Raw genomic sequence first — 23,873 nt, 5'->3', positions numbered from 1 at the left:
TACACTATAGGTAGGTCAGAAGTGAAACTTCATTGGCATACTAATTGTTGTCTTGTTCATATTTATACAAATCTAAAACTTTAGATTTCCGAGACTCAGAGGGAGGGAAAAGGAAGATTAATGTAAGGAATTTAATTGTCATTAAGTGTCGAAAATTAATACAATTTATAAATTTATTTCTTCATTGATAAAAACACGTGCCATTTTAATTTACAATTCGTCATTTGAGAATTCAATAAATTATTTTTCATAAAATGTAAAATGCTAATTGTTCGGGGTTGGGATAAATTATTAAGATATTTAAAGGGATAATTATTTATTTTATGAGCGGTGGACTAAACTAGTGGGGTGAGATGAGATTAAGAGTCGCGCCCGGTACGAGGTCTGAATGCCGACTAACTTAAGTGAAATAATAAGATATAATGGAAATGAAATCAAATAAAAAAAACAAGCAAATCATATTGCATGGTGTCATTTACATTGCAATACCTGTACGGTTGTAGCTGGAGAGCTAGTGAACCCTGGGAGTAACGGTCTCCCTGTAAGGTTAGAAATTTGTATACTTACGATTTATGACCTGCTAAGAGCAATAGCCATGACCTGGCAGGCGTCAGCCCTGCACGTCATCAGCCCCTTTATTTTTTGGACTGTTAAGTAAATTGAGTTTCAAAACTTGTTTCTGTAAATTTGAAAATTTAATAGGATATAGTTTATTTATTGTACATCTTAAAAAAAAAATTGACAGGCGATTACAATAAGCAGAAGTATATGACAGATCAATTAGAAAACGTAAAGTTGATGAGGTAAAATAAACTTTATCCTGTATACTTAAAATTTTTATATGTTTTCAAGTAAACGTCTCAGAGTAAATATGTACAATGCCAGGCGGTTTTGAACAGCATAAGACCTTGACAGGCGTCAGGCGTTAAGGGCGTGCGAGTGAGAGGTGTTGCGTGAATGCCTATAGTGCGAGTGAGACCGTTTATCTAATACGAAGGGACGTATACCTGCTCTCGAGCAACAATGTACAGAGAAGAATTTCGTCAGTTGTGCCAATGATTTTTACTTGTGAAGATGCTTTGAGCTATAACATTCTTATGTTGAGTGATTTCGAATTTTTAAAAAATCAAACTAAAGTTTTTTTTTTTTTAAATTAAATATTATTATCAATTGTACAGTGATATTGTGTATTGTTGTACTTAATATTAACATTTCAGTAAATAGTGAACAAGATGGAATTGGAACACGTGGTTTGTGTGATTTGTAACGAAGACACTGACGAAAAAACTGTACGATTTACAGAGACTACGTTGAATAAAAGTAAATCAAAGTAGTGAGCTATGATTCATCGAATTTACCACCCTGCAAACGTGAACTACATCAACAATTATTGAGAACTGCCTACATTACAAATATATGGCGAAATTGTAATTTAAAAGAACCAACAATTCTTACACCTGAAAATAACGGTTGGAACTTAATTGATAGTCGTTACGAATTTAATTGGTTTGAGGGGAATACGGTTCCATCTTCTATATACGACATACTTTTACAAGGACCTGCTGATACTGCCACAGCACAATCGACTGAAACTGAGGAATGCATTTCAGGTAACATACAACTGTAATTGAGCTTGATATTTAATTCTTAACAACCTTATTGATTCATTAAAATATTTTTTTTACTATTTTCAGATGAGGAGAACATTGTTAAAGAATCAGATGATGATGAAAACAGTGATAGCGAAATTTCGGATGATGCTGAAGAAAATGAATGTTAAAAATAATGTAGATTGCATAAAACCCAATAAAATACATTGCATTTACTGTATGCGTTCATGTAACATTTCTTATTTGCACGCCCTTAGCAGCTGTCCCCTCGCCTGTCAAGGTCTTATGCTGTTCAAAACCGCCTGGCATTGTACATATTTACTCTGAGACGTTTACATGAAAACATATAAAAATTTTAAGTATCCAGGATAAAGTTTATTTTACCTCATCAACTTTACGTTTTCTAATTGATCTGTCATATACTTCTGCTTATTGTAATCGCCTGTCAATTTTTTTTAAAGATGTACAATAAATAAACTTTATCCTATTAAATTTTCAAATTTACAGAAACAAGTTTTGAAACTCAATTTACTTAACAGTCCAAAAAATAAAGGGGCTGATGACGTGCAGGGCTGACGCCTGCCAGGTCATGGCTATTGCTCTTAGCATGTCATAAATCGTAAGTATACAAATTTCTAACCTTACAGGGAGACCGTTACTCCCAGGGTTCACTACCTCTTGGACCATTGTAAATCGTACATGTTCCCGGGGGAGGAAAAGATGAGGGTTAGTAAAATGGAGGATGAACTTAAGACTAACAAGGTGATACACAAATTTTAATATAAATGTTTATATAGTGTTCACTATATGTTATGATTAGTTGTGGGTGAGAAAATGAATTACATGTATCATATTAGCTACAAAGATTCACTTATATTTAATTCCGGAAGGGAAAACACACGAAAGATCGGCGAGGAAGGTCGATCTTGTTTATTTACACTTACACTGGATTGACTTTTTGAATTTAAATTACTCACTCAACACAGTGAAAACACTTGTATTATTATGATAAGAATGCCTTTTTTCCCTAACTTCACACTCACTCACAACACTTTCACTTTTCACGGGGTGTGTAACTATACTGAGCTTGACACGAACTTAGTATTGAAATGAAAAATAATGATAAGGATAAAACCATAGCAGAGAAAGAGATGCCGCTGAAATTCTTCGCTTTAGGCTTCTTTTCATCGACCTTGTCATGGTTTAAAGATTGATTATTATTATTTGTAGGTGGAAGGGATAACCTAACGACTGGGCGTTTAATAAAACCGTTCTTGGTTTTAAGAGTGACGACTCTTACCAGCCCGTCACTTCCGGGATGTAGCTCTACAACACGCCCTAAAGCCCATTTACCGGGCGGAAGATTTTCATCTTTTATGATGACTATATCGTTCAAGTTGAGATCTTTTTGAGGTCGTTTCCACTTGGATCTAATAGATAATTGTGAGAGATGTTCATTCTTCCATTTGACCCAAATATCATGATAGATTTTCTGAGTTAAGTGCCATCGAGTTCTAAGATCATTTTCTGTCTCAAAAATGGTCAAGTTAGGACCGCTTGCTAGGAAATGGGCCGGTGTTAAAACGTCTAGGTTCTCGGGGTCTTCTGTCAAAGGACAAAGAGGTCGAGAGTTCAAACAAGCCTCGAGCTGAGATAAAAGAGTTGAATATTCTTCAAAGGTGAGTTTTTGTTCGCCAACCACTCGTTTAAGATGATGTTTAAGGCTTTTTACAGCAGCCTCCCAAAGTCCACCCGCTGAAGGCCACGATGGGGCGTTGAAATGCCAATCTATATTCATTTCTGATATAACTGAGGTACACTCAGGACTTGATAGGATTTCTGAGATCTGTGTATACTCTTGTCGTAGTATATTGTTGGCACCTATGAAGTTTGTTCCTTGATCGCTAAAAATATGTCGCGGAACCCCTCTTCTAGCTGACATTCGCTGCAACGCAGAGATAAAAGCTGACGCGGTAAGATCTGATACTAATTCTAAATGCACAGCTTTTGTGACCATACATATAAAGACTGCTACGTATCCTTTTGTTGTTTTGATTCCACGGCCTTTGTTTGCCTTGACTAAAACATGTCCCGTAAAATCAATCCCCGTACTATGAATAGGTCGGCTAGGTTTAACTCGAGAAGGGGGTAAATCGCCCATAAGTTGATGTTGTAATGTACGATCAACTTTTTTACATTTTACACATGATCGTAATCTCTTTTTGACAGCACTATTTCCTCTAAGGATCCAGTGTTTTTGTCGTATAAAACCTGCGGTTAGTTTTGCCCCACCATGAAATACAAGTTCGTGGGCTTCGTCTATAATAAGCTCAGCTAACTTCGATTGTGATGGAATAATTATAGGATATTTCATTTCAGGATCGATGTTTGAGTTTTTTAGCCGTCCACCGACTCGGATCAATCCAGTTGAGTCTAAAACGGGGTTATGATTTAGTATTTGACTCTTTTTATTTAAAACCTTAGCGACAGAAAGTTCAGATATTTCCTGAAAAAAATATTCTTTCTGAACATGTCTAATTATCATTTCTCTCGCATTACTCAAATCTTTAAAACTAAGATAATTATTTTCAAACGTTTTTTTATAAATAATCTTGTCGATAAATTTTATAATATAGGCTAAAATTCTTATAAGTTTTCTAAAAGAGCTATATTTATCCAATAATTGTTGTATTATATAATTGGGATTGGTGGTAATTGTATTAACCAGGTTTTTCTTTTTCAGATCTATATCTGTAGTATATGTAGGCTTTTCAGAATACTCTTTGAGATTACATTGAGATAACCATTCAGGCCCGTGCCACCAAAGCGAAAGACTTGTCAAGTGAAGAGCTGTCGACCCACGACTAGCACAATCAGCCGGGTTTTCCGAGGAATTAATATATCTCCACATATTTTTTGGGATTATTTCACAAATCATTCTGACACGGTTCGCAACAAAGGGTTTCCATTTTTCGGGTTCGCCATTTATCCATCCTAGGACTGCCATAGAATCAACCCAACCGTAAACATGCACTCTGAAATTAGATAGGGATTCGACAATATTTTTCATTAATTTAGCTAACAACAAAGCTCCGCAAAGTTCCAAACGGGGTATGGATAAGGTCTTTTTTATAGGAACTACTTTGGATTTTGTCGCTACAATGGTGACATGTGTTGTATCTTTTCTTTGTATTCTACAATAAACAACACATGCGTAAGCTTTTGTACTAGCATCGCAAAAACCATGAAGCTCCACTATGTCATTTTCCTGTGTTTGTAACCATCGAGGTATTTTAAATTGCGATATATAGGATATGTCGACTTTTATTTTAGTCCATTCTAAGGCTAATTTATGAGGTATCGGCTGATCCCATCCTAGATCAGACTTCCAAGTTTCTTGAAATACAATTTTAAGTTTTGTAGTGACTGGTGCTAGCCAGCCCAAAGGGTCATAAAGTTTTGAGATTTCGGACAATAATTGTCGCTTAGTAGGGGTAATATTTGGGATATAATTAATAGGATAAAAGATAAATTCGTCGGCATTGGGATTCCAACGAAGGCCTAAAGTTTTAGTTGACTCCTGGTGCTTAAAGTCGAATTCTTTTTCGGAATCGTTTATGTCTTCTAAAAGGAGAGGTAAGTTTGAACGCCATTTTCTAAGATTGAAACCTCCAGATTTAAGTAGTTTAATTAAATCGTTCTTTAGCTCTATTGCTGTTTGTGCAGAGTGAGTCCCATGCAACAGATCGTCTATGTAAAATGAGCTTTCTAACACAGCAGGTGCGATACTGGAAGGATAATTTGATCGTTCATCGATTGCAAGTCTTTTCAGGATCATCATGGCCAAGAAAGGTGCGGCCTTAGTTCCATAAGTTACAGTGGCTAGCTGAAATTCACCTAAGGGTTGGGATTGATCATCTCTCCAAATAATCTTCTGGAATTTTTGATGTTCTGAATGAAGCCAAATATTGCGAAACATTTTCTCTATGTCGGCTGTAAAACCATATTTAAATTGCCGCCATTTTAAGATTAGTGTCTGAAGGTCTTGTTGTTGATTTGGCCCCCTACACATAAGATCATTGAGGCTAAATCCACTCGAAGTTTTCGAAGAGGCATTAAAAACAACTCGCAATTTCGTAGTTGATGATTCCGCTCGTTGTACACAATGGTGCGATAAGTAGCAACTCGACTCTACGACGGCGCGTGACACAACGGGTATCATGTGTCCGAGCTCTCTATACTCCGATATAAATAATTTATAATCACGAGCTAAATAAGGTTTTTTAATTAGTTTATTTTCCAATTGAATAAATTGAGAGATAGACTTTGACTTCGATTCACCCAATTTTTCCTCGAGATTTTCTTTAAAAGGTGTTTTCACAACGTAACTGCCGTCGTCACGTCTTGAGGTTGTATTCTGAAAAAAACTCTATACAATTTTGATCTTCCTGTGACATATTTAAGGGTTCATGAATATCTTCCACTTCCCAAAACCTTTGGATATCGTTATTAAGGATTATATTACACTGATAGGTTTTATAATTACCGGTTATTATCCATCCCAACTGCGTTTGCTGCGCAATCGGAAACCTTTCTTGAAATCTACAAATACCGTTCAAGATAATATCAGAATAAACATCAGCGCCGAATAATATATCAATAGGGCTACTTTTATAAAATTCTGAATCAGCTAATATTATATGATTAAGCTCAGGCCAATTTGGTTTTGGCAGGGTATAGCTCGGTAAATTCCTTACAAGTTTTTTCATAATAAATACATCCGTGTTAAAGGTATAATCATTGACTGTCGATAAACACTTGATAGAGATTTTGCCCTTGCAATTGTTTTCTGTATTTCCTATCCCAGAAATATAACCATTACATTTTTGTCGAGGTATTTTTAATAATTGAGCAGCATTTTCACTGATAATTGAGATTTGTGAGCCCTGATCTAAAAGAGCTCTCATATTTTTATAAGATCCATCCGCTGCCTGTATTTTAATAATGACAGTGGCAAGTAATATTTCGGCAGGGTCACTCGGAAGAGAAACTAATGTGTTAATTTCTTGTTGTTGAGGTAAATGTTTCACAACCCGGGGCACGTGTAACCTTGATCGTGAAACGTCCGGTGTCATATTATCTTTTGTAAAACATTCATGTAATATTGTATTATGATTTTTATTACATTCTTTGCACATTAATTGCGAAAGGCATTTTTTACCTTCATGATAATGTAAACAGTTGATACAAAGGTTCAATTTTGCAATAGCATTTCTTCGTGCGATAGGCTGCATATTCAATAATTTCTGGCATAACTGTATACGATGATCGCTTGAATTACATACCGGACACAGCTTGCGTTTTTCAATAACTTTATTACTGGAATGTGTCGGTTGCGAAATAACCTGATTTGTAGAATAAGTATACTTAGGATTATTATAACTTTGTCTAAAGTTATGATTAAAATTTTTCGCAGGTGATGATTGATTATTTAAGTTTTTTGAAGGTTTATATTGATTGAAGTTTTGATATGATACTTTTGGCGTGTGATTTTCTTGCTTCTTCCGTGAAGTTTCTAGGGTCATAAACTTAGTTTCTAAAAACTGCAAAAAATCTTGTAATACGGGTAATTCTCTCGGCGATTTCAAAGACTGTATATATTCATTGTACGTGTCTGCGTCTAACTTCTGAGACAATATACATACAAGGAAGGGATCCCAGGAAGAAACATTAATTCCAAGATTTTCTATCGCATTTATACTCTCGTTTGTAACATCGTGAATGCGTTTGATATGATTATACGACTGGTATTGAATATTAGGAATATTTAAGAGATTGTTAAGGTGAGATGTAAAGATTAGGCGCTTATTATCATAGCGATGACTGAGAATATTCCAGCTAATGAGATAATTATCTGAGCTTACCTGGAGATGTTGAATCAACTTCTCAGGTTCACCCTTAACCTTACTTTTGAGAAATTGTAATTTCTGCGCATTTGAAAGAAATGGGTTACTATGAATAGTTTCCGTAAAGAGATCTTTGAAGGAAACCCATTGGTTATAATTTCCCTCGAAGGTTGGTAACTCCATTTTAGGGGTTGTTTTCTCGATGTGTGATACCGACCACATCTTTTTATTGATATCCTTCTTGACTTTAATGTAATATTTTTCGTAATTTGTAAATTGATCTTCATATTCTCGGTTGGAACCACAAAGTTCACTGTCTAACTCCCAATGTAAGCTATCAATCGCAGTCCAACGGACTTGCAAGGTCTTTAGGATGTCTTCTAACTCCCACTTTTCCGAGATAAGGTCAAGTTCTATACTCGAGGCAGTTCTCAGAAAAGCTTTAAAATTTGTAAGTTGTTTTTTCATGAGATCAGAGGTTGATGCGTTTGAGGTAGAAGGGGGTTGAAACGTTGGAGGTTGTAAGGACATAATTAATGATTATCAGAGATAACAATATAACCTTACTTGTTCAGCTGATAAGTTGCTCAAGATATCCTCGCAATACCTGCAAGGTTGTACTAAATCCGAAATGTAGTGTGCCTTCCTAAGGCACCGAGGTCACGAAACGAAGATACGTAGTGTGCCTTCCTAAGGCACCGAGGTCAAAAAGTCAAGAGATGTAGTATGCCTTCCTAGGGCACCGAGGTCACGAAGTGAAGAGATGTAGTGTGCCTTCCTAAGGCACCGAAGTCACGAGGTAAAGAGATGTAGTGCTTTTCTAAAGCACCGAGGTCACGAGGTAAAGAGATGTAGTGCCTTCCTAAGGCACCGAGATCACGAGGTGAAGAGATGTAGTGCCTTCCTAAGGCACCGAGGTCACGAGGTGAAGAGATTTAGTGCTTTCCTAGGGCACCGAGGTTACGAGGTGAAGAGATGTAGTGCCTTCCTAAGGTACCGAGGTCACGAGGTGTACAAATGTTGAGGTATATTGTCTTTCTAAGGCAATGTGATTAGGATAAAAGAGGTGTATCCATAAATCGTAGTTCTAGTTGTATTCTTTTGATACGCAGGTATCAGTATAACACACACACTAAGCACAAAAATATTGCTAAAGCACACGCGCCCTGATCCTGCCAAAAATACTACTAATGGCTCGAAGGACCAATGTTCGGGGTTGGGATAAATTATTAAGATATTTAAAGGGATAATTATTTATTTTATGAGCAGTGGACTAAACTAGTGGGGTGAGATGAGATTAAGATAAGAGTCGCGCCCGGTACGAGGTCTGAATGCCGACTAACTTAAGTGAAATAATAAGATATAATGGAAATGAACACACAAGCAAATCATATTGCATGGTGTCATTTACATTGCAATACCTGTACGGTTGTAAATCGTACACTAATATTTCATAAATTCTCTTTACGATATATTTATTTTAAAAATAGAATTTCTATAAATTTACCCTTCTCACTCTCTCTCCATTTGTCTAAATCGATCTCTCCCTTTTCTTCGACAAAAACGTTGCAAATCTTCGTGACGATTTCGTAAAAATTTACCCTCATGCGATCATGCGATGGATCTTTCATCTTCAAAGGGTTCGCATATATGAAGGGTTTGAATACTTCCCTATACACCGAACTGAATTGACTGAATTATTTAGCTCGGTGACTTACCAACTTTTGTAAACTTTAAGCTGGAGCTAGAGCTTTAGCATAGAACTTTGTCTCCGTGGAAATACTTCAGAAAACTTAGTCAAAGCATATCTTGCGAATTACTTTTAAATATTATGCATATTACAAATATGGTGAAAAAAGTAATTATTTTACCAAAAAATCTGCACGTATGTTTTTTTTATAGTGTTAAAGTAGTAGAGCAGTGTTGGCCTAGTGGCTTCAGTGTGCGACTCTCATCCCTGAGGTCGTAGGGTCGGTCCCCGGCTGTGCACCAATGGACTTTCATTCTATGTGCGCATTTAACATTCGCTCGAACGGTGAAGGAAAACATCGTGAGGAAACCGACATGTCTTAGACCCAAAAAGTCGACGGCGTGTGTCAGGCACTGGAGGCTGATCACCTACTGCCTGTTCGAATGAAAAATGATCATGAAACAGATTCATAAATCTGAGGCCCAGACCTAAAAGAGGTTGTAGCGCCACTACTACTCTACTTTAACAACAAAATTTTTATTTTTATATTTAAGTAGACAGTAAACTTTTGCGCACTAATTATTAGATGTATATGTAAAGAAATAATTATATTTCTTAAATTAGATTATTCATTATCTATTTTTTTTTTATAAATGTTCATTTAGTTTTGTTTGTAAGTCTGTGGAAAAGACATTAGTTTTGTTTGTCTATGTATGTGTCATTTTTAATTTGAATACGAAGTGTTTGTTTCTCTTTAATTAATGACTCGTTATTTGACCATCTTTCTCCAGATTTCCCTCGTCCATGTAACCTTAACTCCCTACTTCCCATCCAGCCCGATCGTCAAAATTTTAGGGAAATTTATTTCTGTTAATAAATTACAATTATAAATAAGATTCTCCCCTCCATATTATGTGTGTTGTCTTTATTGTGACGTCATTTTTGTTTTGGGTAACTCTGCTTAGATTAAATTCAATCTATCAAATCTATCCTCACCGTGTGAAGACTAAGAACGCGACATTGGCGGAATTGTTATTTACACAGAAGTCGCCATTATAAATAAAGTGAAGTGTTTGTTGTTAGTAAATTTTTAATTGATTATTAGAGGAGGCCTTTGCCAAGAGGCAAACCGAACTCCGAGATATACTGGAGTGAAAATATATTAAAGTTTAGATATATAAAGTGACAGAGTTTCGGAATCTAAAGGCTATATTATTATTATTATTATAAGAGAGATAGGATGGAAGTGATTTTCAACTGAAATAGCAAACTTTAAATGTTGTTTCATAAAATAAATATTTTTGCAACACATTTGAGTTTATATATATAATATATTTAAAAAATCTTTTATACAATAAAACATAATAATACATAGTATATAAATCTTGTAAAATAAACGTAGACACTCAGACTAATTAGAGCGGCTCTTAGAAATCATAAACGAGAAAAACAATATTGAAGATTTCTTCGAATAACAAAAGCTTCTAACGGCTAATGTTATCGAGATAAGAAGCTTTGGAGCAACAAGTCTTCAGAATAATTTGTATTTTGATTTATATAAATATTATGTATATATAATGGCCTAATTAAATATATTTAATATTTTGCTCACTTAAACAGGCTACATAGAGTTGTAAGTTTTCAAATAATTCAATTATCTTCTTTCATTAGCCAGACTCTAGCCATGTGAATACTGCATTAAACTTCTTGATACAACAGGAATAGAACGCGTAAAGAGAACTGAACCTTTTGTGTTAAAAAACCTTGTGTAGAGAATAAAAGTGCAAGTGCGGTATCTCGGACACACAAACATAGTGTCTAATCATTATAGAACACTAAGACTGTTAATGATCATTACCTTAGTTTAAGCTATTTATTGGTATTGTAGAAAATTAAGTCAACATAATATTACTAATTTGCCATAATTATTATTGTTTAGGCCGACGGCCTAACGCACGCCGTCGACTTTTTTGGGTCTAAGGCAAGCCGTTTTCCTCACGATGATTTCCTTCACCGTTCACTGATGTTCAATGCTCGCATAGACATAAAGTCCATTGGCGCGCAGCCGGGGATCGAACCTACAACCTCAGGGATAAGAGTCGCACGCTGAAGCCCCTATTCCAACACTGCTCGAAGCTAGGTCTATACCATAATTAATATTAAAATAAATTAATAATTTTACTCGCTTATTCTGTTACTATTGTTTATTATTTACTTAAAAACCTTTACAGCTAAATACTAAACATGGCGTATACTTGGTCCGTTTATAAATAAAATAGTTTCGGATTTATCGGAACGCTGTTCACTTGCCTCAAAATGAATGTAACAGAAATAGATATGTTCCACAAGCAACCTGAATATCTAATAAAATACTTACTTACGCCGTATTAAATCTACCCACGGCTTCTAGACTTTTATTATAGAAATATTATTTGTTATCAAAGGATGTACACGTGTGTAGGAGTTTTTAAATCTATTTCAGAAAATGATAGACATTACGCCATAATATTATCTATACTAATATTATAAAGAGGAAAGATTTGATTTTTTGTTTGTTTGAAATGAATAGGCTCCGAAACTACTGTACCGATTTCAAAAATTCTTTACCGTTGGCAAGCTACACTATTTCCGAGTGACATACATTCATTTTCAAAAATTAGGGATGCTTACTAAAACTTGAAAAATCTAACCCAAGGTGTAAAAAAATAAACAAAAAAAACTTCCTTCAATCGCGTGCGCTGCGAAAACTATTAATGATGTATTAAAATTTTTTAGGACACACCACTATCTATAAAAATTGTCGCGACAGTATGTCTCTATCTTTTATAGTTACGTCACAATAAGCGTCCTTTTATTATTTTTTTTAATTAAAATACCACCGCTAGAAAAGGCTCTTTATTCGTACCTAGGTATTGATCCTTATCAAAATAATTACCAACGTTTCACATAAGCTACAATTTAATGGCATAACCACCAAAAAAGCATGGTGGATTGGTGTTCTCCTGCCGTTTCTCTTGAATAGTTTATTACTATGTAATATAACAAAAATCTTATCCACAACAACGCTTGGCCGAGTCTACTAGTACATTATAACGCTTCAAGCACTTCAATTATTAATTGTGATCCCTTGTCGAAGCTCCAGGTAATCTAATAAATACTCAAGGAAAATCTCTGAACCGTTATGCAGTGAAATATTAGATTTTATTTGAATAAACATCTCGAGAGTCTAGACTTACCGCTAAGTGATTTGACAAATCCGGATTTTGGACACACGAAAATCGTCTTTAGCGCTATCAATAAGCAAAAACTATCTGCGATTGTTTGTTCAGATTTCAAGAACTTTTGAGATGAATATTCAAATTATTTTTGTGTTGTCCATTTATCGAACAATCACTATAACACTACGAAAAAAACATGGGTAACTGCGGGCACAGATCGTAGTGGAGCAGATAAATATATATATATATATATTTTATTTTATTTATAGATGTAACTTAACATCCTTAAGAAGAAATGTCGGCTTAGAAGGTCGGCAACGCACTCGCGAATCCTCTTGTATATATATATACATATATCACTTAACACCAGGTGAGCCTCCTACCGCCCCCTGTTCTATATAAAGAAATGTGTCAGAAATTATGTAACCCAATATTAAGTTACACATATATATTTTAGTTAATAATTAGAAGAGCAGTGTTGGCCTAGAGGCTTCAGCGTGCGACTCTTTTCCCTGAGGTCGTGGGTTCGGTCCGCGCCTATACACCAATGGAACTTCTTTCTATGTGCGCATTTAACATTCACTCGAACGGTGAAGGAAAACGTGGGGAATAAAGAAATCTGAGGGCCAGACCTAAAAAGAAAGGTTGTAGCGCCACTGATTTATTTATTTTAATAATTAGAAGCGCAAACCAAACGTTAGCAATCTTACACTTGTTGCCAATAAATTGTAATACGTTAGTTTAGTAGGTTTATAAATTGTAATATTGTATACTTGTTCCCGATAATGTCCAATAATATAAGTGTCACTTAGATTTACGAACCCTTAAATAAGTCAAGTTAGTTTTTTGTTAAGCCAGCGTCGCAACCCCAATACCCCTAATTTTATGTTAGTTATAAGTTCATGTATAAACGACTAAAACCAGTTGACACTCAGTTTCAAACAATTTTTTTTAGTCTATTGTTTAATTTATCTTAACTGTTTATGGTTTCATTTCGAAAGGAAAAAAGATATTTTGTCGATTAAAATTAATATAAATCGTATGTAGTTACTACTTAATTTTTTTTAACATAGTTTTATTAAAACAACTTCAAATATTCGTAAATAAAAAAGGAATAGCATTTTTATTGATTTTGTCCATATATGAGCATCATTATTGATTTGGCGTTTATACAATCCCGTCGGAATCCTTTGAAAGCGACGGGTAGGCGACGGTAACAACCTATTTACATTGTATTGTATTGTCAAGTGTAAAAAGGAAAAAACATATAATTGTAATGTAATATCTGTCTGTAAATAAAGGCCTTTTATTATTATATATAGGTATATAATTATTATATAGATTATAAGGAGGTCTGAGATCCCATAAGTTCGTGCGTTTAAACCTTAGCTTTTAACCAATAAATATTATTTTATGTGCGCTATTGAGACGTGCTGTAACGGTAAGCGTTGTAAGGAAACCTAAGCTATCTTTGTTTTTAATTGATTTTTTTATTATTTATTACTTAAGATGTCATGTGGAACATGGTGTAATGGTTGCAGCTTCTAACAAAGGCTGTGTAAAACAAAAAACTTGGAGAGTTTATTATTTGTGGTAAACTTAATGTTACAAAAAATTAAAATAATAAAAATACAATAAAAACATTCAACATCTAGTTTTAGATTTTACTAGTATTTTTTTGCTTATACTAGCTACATTGCTAACATAACCAACAGCGGATTAGGTATCAGATAGGCATTTAACAATTATTTTTGAAGTTATACTTCTTTAGGCGCGTTATGAAAAATTGATGAGAGTGAAATTTTACGATGCGCGCGCTTCGTGACACAAAATTAACAGAATGAAGTTGCCCACGGAAGATGCTACGGCATTGGACATAATTTAAAAACAACATTCGAATAATAATAGAATTTATGATACACTTAAAGTAAGAGAATAATAATAAATATTTATTTAATTAATTTTTCAAATGTAAACTGAACTTTATTGACTATAATGACTCCTTTTCCAGTCTTTGATTATTTAATTGTAATTAATTATTTGCATGCAATCAAAAACTATTTTTAATAATGCCAAAGAAGTTCTTACGCGCGTACATAAGTACACGCACCCTTTATTTTATTGTTTGTTTTTATTTGACCATTTTACAATTTGTATAAGAACATAACACCGGCTAGAGATCTCCGATCTACGATATTTACACAATACACATACGATAATGCATCTTATATTGTATTACTAGAATGATTGGTTGGATTGGACATGAACAGTAAACTTTAAATCTAGATTATTATATTATAATATTAATATTTTACAGCATATGGAGTAATAAATATGGAATATTGTTCTAATGCCTTACCAAATAACACGCTGAACGAATTGCATATAAAACAATTGACTGTCGACAATCACCAATGCGATGTAAATTTAATATGTAATAATACAGAAATTTGCGCAATACGGGAAGAAGGAGAAGGGTACAGAGTAAAAAGATTTCCAAATAGATGCGAGATGCATAAACACAACTGCAACACGAATATATAATACACAAAGACAGAACTATTCATTTGTGACTCAGCACATATAGAAAACCAAATTTATGATATTGATAATAGAGAAAGCCAAATTAACGATATTGATAATAGACAAAACCAAATTAATAATATAAAGAACTTAGTTATCATCAATGGTGGTATGTTAGGTACAGATAATGTCAATGAAAGTATAGATAGCTTCTTCGCTGCTACCCATGTATTTGATTTGCCTGTGAAAGAAATGGATCCGCTTAACACAAGGAGACGTTTAATAAAGAACGCAGGCCCAGTAAAAATCTTCGTACCATTGATCATGATACCGAAGGAGAAGAAAAATGATACATACCATCGCCCAACACTTTCTACGTGCTATCATACTTGTCCTACTGTAAGTAAATCAATAAGACATAATTATAAATGTCTATAACGCTGAAAAAGTATTTAACTCGACGTTTTGAATTATAAGGCAAAACCATACCACAAACCACACAACCACATCGTTTGGTAAATAAAAAAAAATGTGTGCGTGTACTAGGTGTACACACGTAAGAAGTGAAACTTCTTTATGACCTTTTTTTTCGAAAAATGATCTACTATATGCAACTTAACGAAATTGGTTAAATAAAGTTTAACAAAAGGCTTTTATTATCATAGACATGAATACAAATACAAATATTTCATTTTACCTTATTACTACTAAGATTATTACAGAATTTCATTAATTGTAATAGAATTATTACTATCATTGTTATCGTTATTTTGCTACAAAATTTCTCCCATACGTCGATAAAAAATTCATTCTAACGCCGATAAAGAAGTTTGACTTCAAAAAGCAACATGGCGCGTAACCGAAAAATGTGACGCGTAACGAAAAAATGTTACACTAAATTTTTTTCCAACCCCGATAAAGAAGTTTCACTTCAAAATTTAATAGGGATGATTATAATTTAAATATTGATGTATTAAAACCATCTTAACCTCGAAGGCGGTTTTCTATAGAACAGGGGCAAACGGGCAGAAGGATCACCAAATGTTAAGTGATACCGCCGTCCATGGACAACTTCAATGCCAGAGAACTCGCGAGTGCGTTGCCGGCATTTTAAGAATTATTACGTTCTTTTCTTGAAGGACCCTAAGTCGAATTGGTTCAGTGGGTAGCTGGTTCAGAAACTGCCTTAAAGAACGGTCGGTTGTGGAACGGCGGACGTCGAGGTGATACGGGTGGAATTTGGCTTTCTGCCTCGATGTCCGATGATAAAACTCAGCTGCAGGTCAACTGAATATCTCCTCTGAACACTCTCGGTGGGATTATTATTTTGGATATTATTTATTGAACAAAAACACGTACATTAAGTATTTCCTGTCTCAGAATCATGACTCACATATCAATAACTCAAGTTAATAATTTCAAATTCAAAAGTCACAATCTATACTAAAAAAAACTTCAATCTTCTTAGAAATCACGATTGAATCGTCCATTTCTTAATTACCTCAGCTTCAAAAAGTATATTCTTCGTCAAAAGATTCCGAAGTTATCATATTAAATTCTAAATATAGAAATGAGACTTGATATTCTCCTACGTATACACCTTTTAGACGCGACAATTCATACAACTCTATTATAATACATGCTCCAACATAAGTTCTTTTGTTTCCTAGCCATTACGTTACTCAGACCTAATTGTTATTCTTAAAAGGCCAGCAACGCACGTGCGAGAATTCTGGGAGTGTTAGGGTCCATGGGCGGCGGTATTACTTTACATCAGGTGAGCCTCCTGCCCATGTGCCGCCTATTACATAAAAAAGTGCTGCGTACAAAGTACACATGTCAGAAGTGAAACTTCTTTGGCCAACAAATTTTTAAGCCTTATACAAATCTAAAACTTTAAATTTTCGAGACATAGAGGCAGGGAAATTAATTGTCATTAAAATATTAAGTGTCGAAAATATATTTTTTTTTATATTTAATTCTTCGATACTTAAAACACGTTGCATTGTAATTCGCCCTTCTCCCTCTCTCTCAATCGGTCTCTCCCTTTTCTTTGACAAAAACGCTGCACATCTTCGTGACGCTAATATTATAATTATTGCGTTTCATCCGTAAAAATTTACCCTCATGCGCCTAAAGAAGTTTCACTTCAAAAAGACCCCATAACAAAATATGGATTAATAATCTGAATATAATAAATATTAATTCAGTAATAAGATTTCTGTTCCAGAAATATCCAGACACCTATGCTCCCGTGTGTGGTGTAGCCGGCATCATGGCGAGGGAACCAGCCCTGATGTTCAAAAACCACTGTTTCATGGATGTCGCACAATGCAAGATGTTTTGGGAGAACAAAAGTAGTACTTCGCATAGCTCTTGTAAGTATCAGATATATCAAATCATGTAATTAACATAAAAAAGTCTTTATTCATTTTAAGTAGATATGCATTACAAAGTGTAAGATTTGGGAACCCTTTTAAGTAAGAAATACCTGTGTCAGGGTTCCCAGCTCTTCCATAACAAACTTAAATATAAATTCCTTAAAATATATTTATATATAATCATTCATTTAATTTACCTTTCAACTGTTATCAACACGCCTGAGCGCATGAGGGAATGTAGGTGCAAATGTGTAAGTGAGTGAGTGAGTCAGTCAGTGAATGAAAAAAGTGTGTAGCTACATACTAGGTCTCAAAAGCATCTCTAACACTGCCAAACTGTCTAACACCATATGTTAGCTAGCTATCTTATAATCGCCCAACAATTTCACCTGCTATTATACTACGTATACAGTACGTTTGTTTTATTTTTATTGAGGGGATTGCATTTCCGCGCAGAGTGCCGCCGGCATGTAGTCGCTCGCACCTAAAAAAGGAATGTTGAATTACCACTTGCAATTTCCATCCTCGGCCTAGAACATACAACCTAAACCTCACAGTCTATTTTCTTAAGTACTCACTGCTTGCCTTAGAAATGCGGTACCAATAAATTTATGAAAATAAACTTGCGCTTAGACCGGGAATCGAACCCGATACCCTCACCTAGACACTTAATAACACCGCTAGGCTATGAAGGGTAAATTAAAAATGTATTTAAGGGATTTAAGCGCAAATATTTATTTACCTCGAAGTTTTGATTACAGTCGTGGTCCGAGCCACATCGTGTTGGCAGACACAAAGGCATTACTCGCGATAAAATACATTAAATTGATTTGGAACTGTAAAAGAAAATTAAATTTGATTCAGTGATGTAGACAAAATATACCTGACGTTAATGTATTATAAATTCTATAAAAATAATTCTTGTTCTTAACGCTTTCAAAGGAACGCTGATTAAATTTTTCAAAGGCAAAGCTGCATTACTGGGGAGTTCTTTGTACTAAGTTTACAAGAATAGTCCTTTAATAATATAATATTTAATTATATTTTGATAGTTGGTGATTTTACATCAGTAGAGTTCTTTGTAATTAACCCTTCTTATTTACAAAATTCATGCTAAATAAGTAATGTAATTATTATGACTTTACATTATATTTGACCAAGCCTAGGCGTTGATTTAGAAATTATTTTCTAAATTAACGCCTAGGCTCGTCGGTTAAAAGGACGACAACAAAGCGAAGTTTGCGCTTCGTGGTGCTATAAAAATCGTGGTACTGTACTTATTAACCGATGCCGATAAAATTATACTTAGGACTAAACATTTTCATGTAACAAAAACAAATGAATGAAGCCTTTATTTACATGTAAATAACAAATGACAGTAATTTTTTAGCAACCAGTTTTGTGGCAAGATGTAAACCTTTTTTTGTAATTATAATTAATGCAATTCTTGTGAATTCAGCCAGAGTGCAACTAAATATATCCGTCTCACATACAATAATAGTCAGTGTGCGCAAGACACGCGTAAATAACGCTTCTCTGAGTAAATTAAAAACTCGTACATGTTTATCTACTTCAGTTAAAGCGTTGGAGACCTATAAATGTCACTTTTTAGTCTCAACAGTTAGTCAGTAATTAGGTTCTTTAAACAATTATACCTTTATCACGAACAATAGTTACAAAAGAATTAAAAACATTATAATAATAACCCAGTTGCGTTACAACCCTATTTGGCTGGCTAATTAGGTGATCAGCCTGACACATGTTGTAAATTTTTTGGTTTTGAGATACGCCGACAAGTTTTAATTGCGCATATAGACAATTAGATTAGTGCAACGCCGTGTTCGGACGCGCAGTTTAAGGGGTCGCTGCGAGCCACTAGGAAAATACTGCCGCTAACATACGTATATATAATAATAATACAATAGGATGAGCAGTGTTGGCCTTGTGGCTTCAGCGTGCGACTCTCATCCCTGAGGTCGTAGGTTCGATCCCCGGCTGTGCACTAATAGGCTTTCTGTTTATGTGCGCATTTAACATTCGCTCGAACGGTGAAGGAAAACATCGCGAGGAAACCGGCCTGCCTTGGACCCAACAGTCGACGGCGTGTGTCAGGCACAGAAGGCTGATCACCTACTAGCCTATTCGAATGAAAAATGATCATGAAACAGATTCAGAAATCTGAGGCCCAGACCTAAAGAGGTTGTGGCGCCACTGATTATAAATAAATACAATAGAATACGTGGTAATTAAGTCGAAATAAAGCGTAGGCGGTTCAAGTCTGAAAAGAAAAATGAGTAAGTAACAAGACGTCAAAATCTTTCGCAAAGTTTCTTAGAAATCAATAGTCTGTAGTCTAATCTGTAGGTGAATGGCATCACTTTGTGATTTTATAAGATGATTATTATTTACCCAATGGCCAAGTGTAGACCTATTTGCAGTTATACCGACCCTAAACTAATTTTACGGCAACGCAGGACCTCAGGTAAAATGCAATGTGAAACCACTGAATCATGAAGGTGATTATTAGGCAGCAGCTACAAAAGGACAAACATAAAAGTTCCATCACAACTCTTTTTTGGCTAAATGCAGTGGTGCAAACATATAGTTATGATGTTATATCTCAAAGCCGTATGATACAAGAGATATATATGGTATGCTAGTATTATAATTAAGGGACAGTGCAAAAATAATATAATAAATTTCAAAAAAACTAAGAAAACGTGTTATTAAGACACTATTTACAAACCTAGATGATTAATTAATTTAGACAAGTCATATTTATTAAATTAAATGTTAAATATTAATAATAACTTGGTGATATAGGCTTCATACTATTCCAATTTTATTGTTTAATTCAACAAACTTTCAACATAAATTATATATTACGTTTTTCTATTCGCTGATTGTATATATTAAGTACCCTCATACCATTTGTATATCCCCCATGCTATTACACGATACTGTGCCTGAAGGCAAAACCATGTTGACACATCGTTCCATCCCAGCTCCCTGTAACATGTCAACGTCAAAGGTAGAATATCGGATATTAATTTGACACATCGATAACTATAGTAACATCAAACGCTTCGAAAACAAATATAAGCTGCTATTGACCCCTACGTGTAATGACTGGTTATTTTGTTGTTACGACATTATTAAATGGTTGTTTGTTGGTTATTTAAGTATAGGCTTGGCATATAGAGCAGTGTCGGCCTAGTGGCTTCAGTGCGTCTTTCATACCTGAGGTCGTAGGTTCGATCCCCGGCTGTGCACCAATGGACTTTCTTTCTATGTGCGCATTTAACATTTGCTCAAAGTCAAAGTCAAAGTCAAATCATTTATTTCAATTAGACCAGTGGTGTGCAAACTTTTTTAATGGCGGGCCACAAAGTTTAAGAAATTCTAGAGGAGGGCCAGAATCATAGAAAATGCATTGTGTGTTAAAGCTTTTAATCATGATATTATTAAAACATTACAAGTAGAATCTACTTTTTCTTCTGAATCGTCAAAACGTAATTATAACGCGCCGTATACTATCTATGTCGATGGACCCTCGGCGGGCCGGATTAAATACTTTCGTGGGCCTAAGTTGGCCCGCGGGCCGTACTTTGCCCATCACTGAATTAGACCATCTAAAATGGCACTTTTGAACATCAAAAAAAAATGCAAAGAAGATTCTAGTTGCCCCTTCCAAATGGTAGTTTCGTGTGGAGAAGAATGGGCAAGAAACTCCACGCTTACTCTTTTAAAATAGGTTTACAATATTTTGTTACATTTGTTAAATAATTATATGTGAAGACAATGTACTCTTAGAATAAACTACTATTCTAAAAAAGTTAGTATACATGTTCCTCACATATTTACAAATATCGAAACCGTAGAATATTAACATTAAAGAGTAATAAAAATATTAAAAAAACACAACAAAACAGTTTGTGAGATACAATAAAATAATTACATTTGTAGCATTATAAATTTAAAAAAAAATACCAAAAATATGTTAAAGCAAAAAATCAGCAACCAATTTGATTTTGTCCAGGCTCTATGATTGTCCTATGGAGCAGGACCAGCATCGAACGGTGAAGGAAAACATCGTGAGGAAACCGACATGTCTTAGACCCAAACAGTCGACGGCGTGTCCACTGGAGGCTGATCACCTACTTGCCTATTAGATTTAAAAATGGTCATGAAACAGATTCAGACATCTGAGGCCCAGACCTAAAAGAGGTTGTAGCGCCACTGACTTTCTTTTGGCATATACAGTACATATTGCATTACACTTCTAATACCTATCACTGTTAAAATGGTTAGTGGTAGAGAGGAAATGAATCGAGTTAGGTAATGGCTGAGACGTTTGGTTGAAATACTGTTGTCGAGAATTATCTATACACAGACTAGCTGCCCCCGCGAACTTCGTTTCTTAATGTCATTTTACTTAGCCTACCTTTTTAGTACAGACCAACATGGAACATTTTGCTATGCTACCCCAGTCTGTTCGGGTTTTTGGAATGAAAACTTTTTAGGCTTTTCTGTGCATTGTCTATATATAAACCTCAGAATTCAAGTCATAAGATTTTAATTAACAAATAAAAATTAGGTTGATCGTAGAGGGATGAAAATTAAGGGTTGTATGTATTTTTGTATGCTATATTATAAGAAAATAAAAACAAAAAAATGTATTTCAAAATGAAACATTAAAATTAGGGGTGGACCAGCCTTAACATTTAGGGGTTTCAAAGATAGATAGTAGCCGATTCTCAGACTTACTGAATATGCATAAAAAGTTTCATAAGAATCGATCGAGCCGTTTCGGAGGCATTGTGAAACAAGAATTTTCTTTAGTTTCTTCTCATAGCACTTGTTGAATTACATGGTTCAACGGGTTTTCAACGAGAATGTAACTGCGTGCTCCTATTTCACCATGCCTCCTGCTGATAGAGGACAAGTCTTTGTTTTTTATTTTTAAATTTATGTTATTATTATTAATTACTTGATATCTCATGTGGAACATGGTGTAATAGTTGCAGCTCCTTACAAACGTTGTGTAAAAAAATATGGCGATTAAAAAGAGTGGCGGAGAGTTTATTGCCACAGTTCTCTTCCGTTCTACGCCCTTGATTTGAGAACTGGCAGTAAATGTAAAATTAGAAGCATTAATATGTATTTCTTTACTGACGAGTCATAAGTGTACATTATGTTACCAACATGATTAAATGATTTTTTACTTTACTTTACTTTCTTATTGAAATTAAGCGATCTGTTCTAAGCCTATATTAAGCTGTCTCAAGCGGTCATATTCACCTCTCAGTAGCTAAGTGTTACTACAACCACAAACATTTAAACTTGATAAATGATCTTTATTACGGCTAGCACAAAAATCTATCCTACAGAACATTTTACACGATTTCCGAAACTATTTTTTTGCACAACCCGACGGCCTGTAATGAAATATCCCTCGCAATAGCACGCCTTTTATGACGTTCGGTAGTCCATTTAACAATATAATATAAGGATAATATGAAAATGAATGACATGTTAAATTAAGACTATGGCAAGGTTTAGACAAATTATTGTAGACTAGTAGCGAGTCTACCTACTAGCCAAGCGTTGCTGTGGCTAAGATTTTTGTTATATTACATAGTAGTAAAATATTCAAGAGAAAAGGCAGGAGAACACCAATCCACCATTCTTTTTTGGTGGTTATGCCATTAAGGATCAATACCTAGGTACGAATAAAGAGCCTTTTCTAGCGGTGGTTTTTTGTAATAAAATAATAATAATAAAAGGACGCTTATAAAAGATAGAGACATGCTGTCGAGACATTTTTTATAGATAGTGATGTGTCCTGAAAAATTGTAATACGTCATTTTATTCTGTCATTAATAGTTTTCGCAGCGCACACGATTAAAGGAAGTTTTTTATTTATTTTTTTTACACCTTGGGTTAGATTATTCAAGTTTTAGTTAGCATCCCAAATTTTTTTGAAAATGAATCATAGCCTATGCCACTCAGGAATAGTGTAGCTTGACAACGGTGAAAGAATTTTTGAAATCGGTCCAGTAGTTTCGGAGCCTATTTATTTCAAACAAACAAAAAATCAAACCTTTCCTCTTTATAATATTAGTATAGATAGCAATTGTTTTCAGCCTACATCGAATCCTCCTTCCTATTCTGTATGGGAGACGAAATGAATGCCTTATACAGATTCTTACCAGCAATATGTACTCTCCAACGCATGGGTCGACTGAAGAAGAAGGGGAAATTCCTGTTAAAAATGAAAAACTTTAGATTTATAAGCGAATTTCGTTCCGGACGCCCTAATTTTATGGGATAAATATATTTCTGATACGAACTTGTTTTATTATATTACTTGAACAGCTTGCTAGTTAGTGGACTGTGAAAAGTGTGTTTAAAATTTATATGTGTTCAATGTCAGGAGTATCTGAATAGTATATGTAATGTATGTATGAGCAAGCTGCACTAGATGACTAAATATATGAGAGGGTGAGACGTAAGACAGAGTAATATTCAAATCTGATTTATTG

General features: G+C 34.6%; 1 protein-coding gene and 1 long non-coding RNA gene across 2 annotated transcripts; both read left to right on the top strand.

Annotated features, from left to right (window-relative positions):
- Positions 1-511: 511 nt before the first annotated feature.
- On the top strand, positions 512-1,830 carry LOC125062920. The gene is made up of 2 exons (XR_007119367.1): positions 512-1,610; positions 1,695-1,830. It is a non-coding gene; the product is annotated as an uncharacterized LOC125062920 (long non-coding RNA).
- A 12,914-nt stretch (positions 1,831-14,744) lies between these two features.
- LOC125062912 lies at positions 14,745-23,662 on the top strand. The gene is made up of 4 exons (XM_047669122.1): positions 14,745-14,749; positions 15,070-15,346; positions 17,178-17,325; positions 23,475-23,662. The coding sequence occupies exons 1-4, from the start codon at positions 14,745-14,747 to the stop codon at positions 23,660-23,662; spliced, it is 618 nt and encodes a 205-aa protein (XP_047525078.1).
- The last annotated feature ends 211 nt before the right edge of the window (positions 23,663-23,873 follow it).

Source organism: Pieris napi (genome assembly GCF_905475465.1).
Source record: "Pieris napi chromosome W unlocalized genomic scaffold, ilPieNapi1.2 SUPER_W_unloc_1, whole genome shotgun sequence".
NCBI lineage: Eukaryota > Metazoa > Arthropoda > Insecta > Lepidoptera > Pieridae > Pieris > Pieris napi.
The sequence above is the reverse complement of the archived record's forward strand: the minus strand, read 5'-3'. Positions and strand labels throughout refer to the sequence as shown.